Source organism: Triticum aestivum, chromosome 3D (assembly GCF_018294505.1).
Source record: "Triticum aestivum cultivar Chinese Spring chromosome 3D, IWGSC CS RefSeq v2.1, whole genome shotgun sequence".
Lineage (NCBI taxonomy): Eukaryota > Viridiplantae > Streptophyta > Magnoliopsida > Poales > Poaceae > Triticum > Triticum aestivum.
The window spans coordinates 185586553-185588179 of NC_057802.1; the positions used below are offsets into that span (position 1 = coordinate 185586553).

Genomic DNA, 1627 nt, shown 5'->3' on the forward strand with positions numbered 1-1627 from the left:
ATTGTATTGGGTGTGTTGGGGACACAAGAGATTTCTTATATTTGGTTGCAGGGTCATTTGAGAGAGACCATCTTCATCCTACACCTCTCACGGATTGATAAACCTTAGGTCATCCACTTGAGGGAAAATTGCTACTGTCCTACAAAACTCTGCGCTTGGAGGCCCAACACGTGTCTACAATAATAAAGTTGCGTAGTAGACATCAGTTGTGCACGAGGAGGATGAGATCATGACGACGGAACATGACCCGATGATGGAGCTCTCTATGGTCTCTATGGACCTCACCTTGCTCCACTGCCCCTTGTCCCTCCGCCCCTTGAAGCCTCCAGTGTATGAGGTTCGAATACACCTCGTCCGTTCAGCTGATCGAGCAAGGTGCAGGTTTCTTGATTGATGTGATGTTTGATTGATTTGTGCAGTGCAAGGGAGGGCACCTGGCTTGCGCAGTCTGTCGCGGCGAGTGCCCCGAGAACCAGCGGCAATGCCAGAAGTGCGATCGCGGCGGCAGCTTCGACGTGCGAAACACGGCGATGGACGCCGTCCTCTCCTCAGTGAGGGTGGAGTGCCTGCACGAAGGCTGTGGGTTGTACGTCACTTACCACAAGCTCGCCGATCACCAAAGCGTGTGTCCGCTCGCGCCCTGCAAATGCCCCATGCCCATCTGCGGCTACGAAGGCCCGCCGTCGGCGCTCTCTTACCACATCAGCACCGTGCATCCCATGCCCGTGCACAGGATCCAGTACGGGAAGGTGCTCTACTTGCAAGTGCCAGTGTCGGAGCCACGGCTCTTGCTATTCGCGGAGGAGGACGGCCGCGCATTTATCTTGGTCGGCGGCATGCTCGACATCGGCGCGCCTATCACCGTGTCTATCGTCTGCATCAGAGCAGGGGCGTCCCCACTGCCCCACTACATGGCCAAGCTGTGGGCGAACGGCTCGCCGGGGGAGCCCAAAGTAAGGACCCACGCCATCAAGGTGGAAATCAAGGTGACAAGCAGCAAGGATCCCGACGACGTCGTCGTGCAGGAGCTGACCTTCTTTGCAGTTCCGCCAAAGCTGCTGGCCGGGGCTGGGTTGTCAAAGACAGTGTCCCTCCACATTCAGATTGACAAGCTCGCCTCCTAAATGATTCTACAGTGCCTTCTGTTTATCTTAGTAATATGCTAATATAGGGGTTAGCTCGGTCTACTTTAGCTTAAGAGATGGTGGGTTTTGGTGGCGATGCAACAATTACTTCGACATTAGATCAGCAGTTAAAGTAATTTCCAACAATCAAACGGATATTTTGTGTCTGTTGGATATAAAGATCCTTTGGGTAAGAAGTATAAGTAGCTTAGTATATGCTTGTTTCAGAAAGTGTTGCATACTTATGCGAGTTGATGCGACACATCAAAGTAGTACTACTACTAGTAGTACTCACCCGACTGCGCACCAGGCAGATGAAGCTCGTGTTGTGTTGGTGTCGTGTGTGGTCTGCACATTAACCAAAACCTCGCGCCTCCAGGGTACAAGTGTATGTGGGTGGCATCGACCTAGGGAGCTAGAGATGGTGTGTGCGAGAAGTCCCGAGAGACTAGGTGTGTGCGTGGGAAAGAGGGAGAGAGATGATATGTGTCGATGTAATGCGT

The 1627-nt window shown here is 52.7% G+C and overlaps 1 protein-coding gene across 1 annotated transcript; it reads left to right on the forward strand.

Moving 5' to 3' along the window:
- The first annotated feature begins 253 nt into the window (after positions 1-253).
- On the forward strand, positions 254-1124 carry LOC123074467 (putative E3 ubiquitin-protein ligase SINA-like 6). Its single transcript, XM_044497313.1, has 2 exons — positions 254-337; positions 420-1124. Exons 1-2 carry the CDS (start codon positions 254-256, stop codon positions 1122-1124), a joined length of 789 nt encoding a protein of 262 aa, XP_044353248.1.
- The last annotated feature ends 503 nt before the right edge of the window (positions 1125-1627 follow it).

Coding starts and splice junctions, on each gene's coding strand:
- LOC123074467 (XM_044497313.1), top strand. CDS start 254: ATGGAGCTCTCTATGGTCTCTATGGACCTCACCTTGCTCCACTGCCCC. Junction 338..419: donor TGAAGCCTCCAGTGTATGAG/GTTCGAATACAC, acceptor TGATTTGTGCAG/TGCAAGGGAGGGCACCTGGC.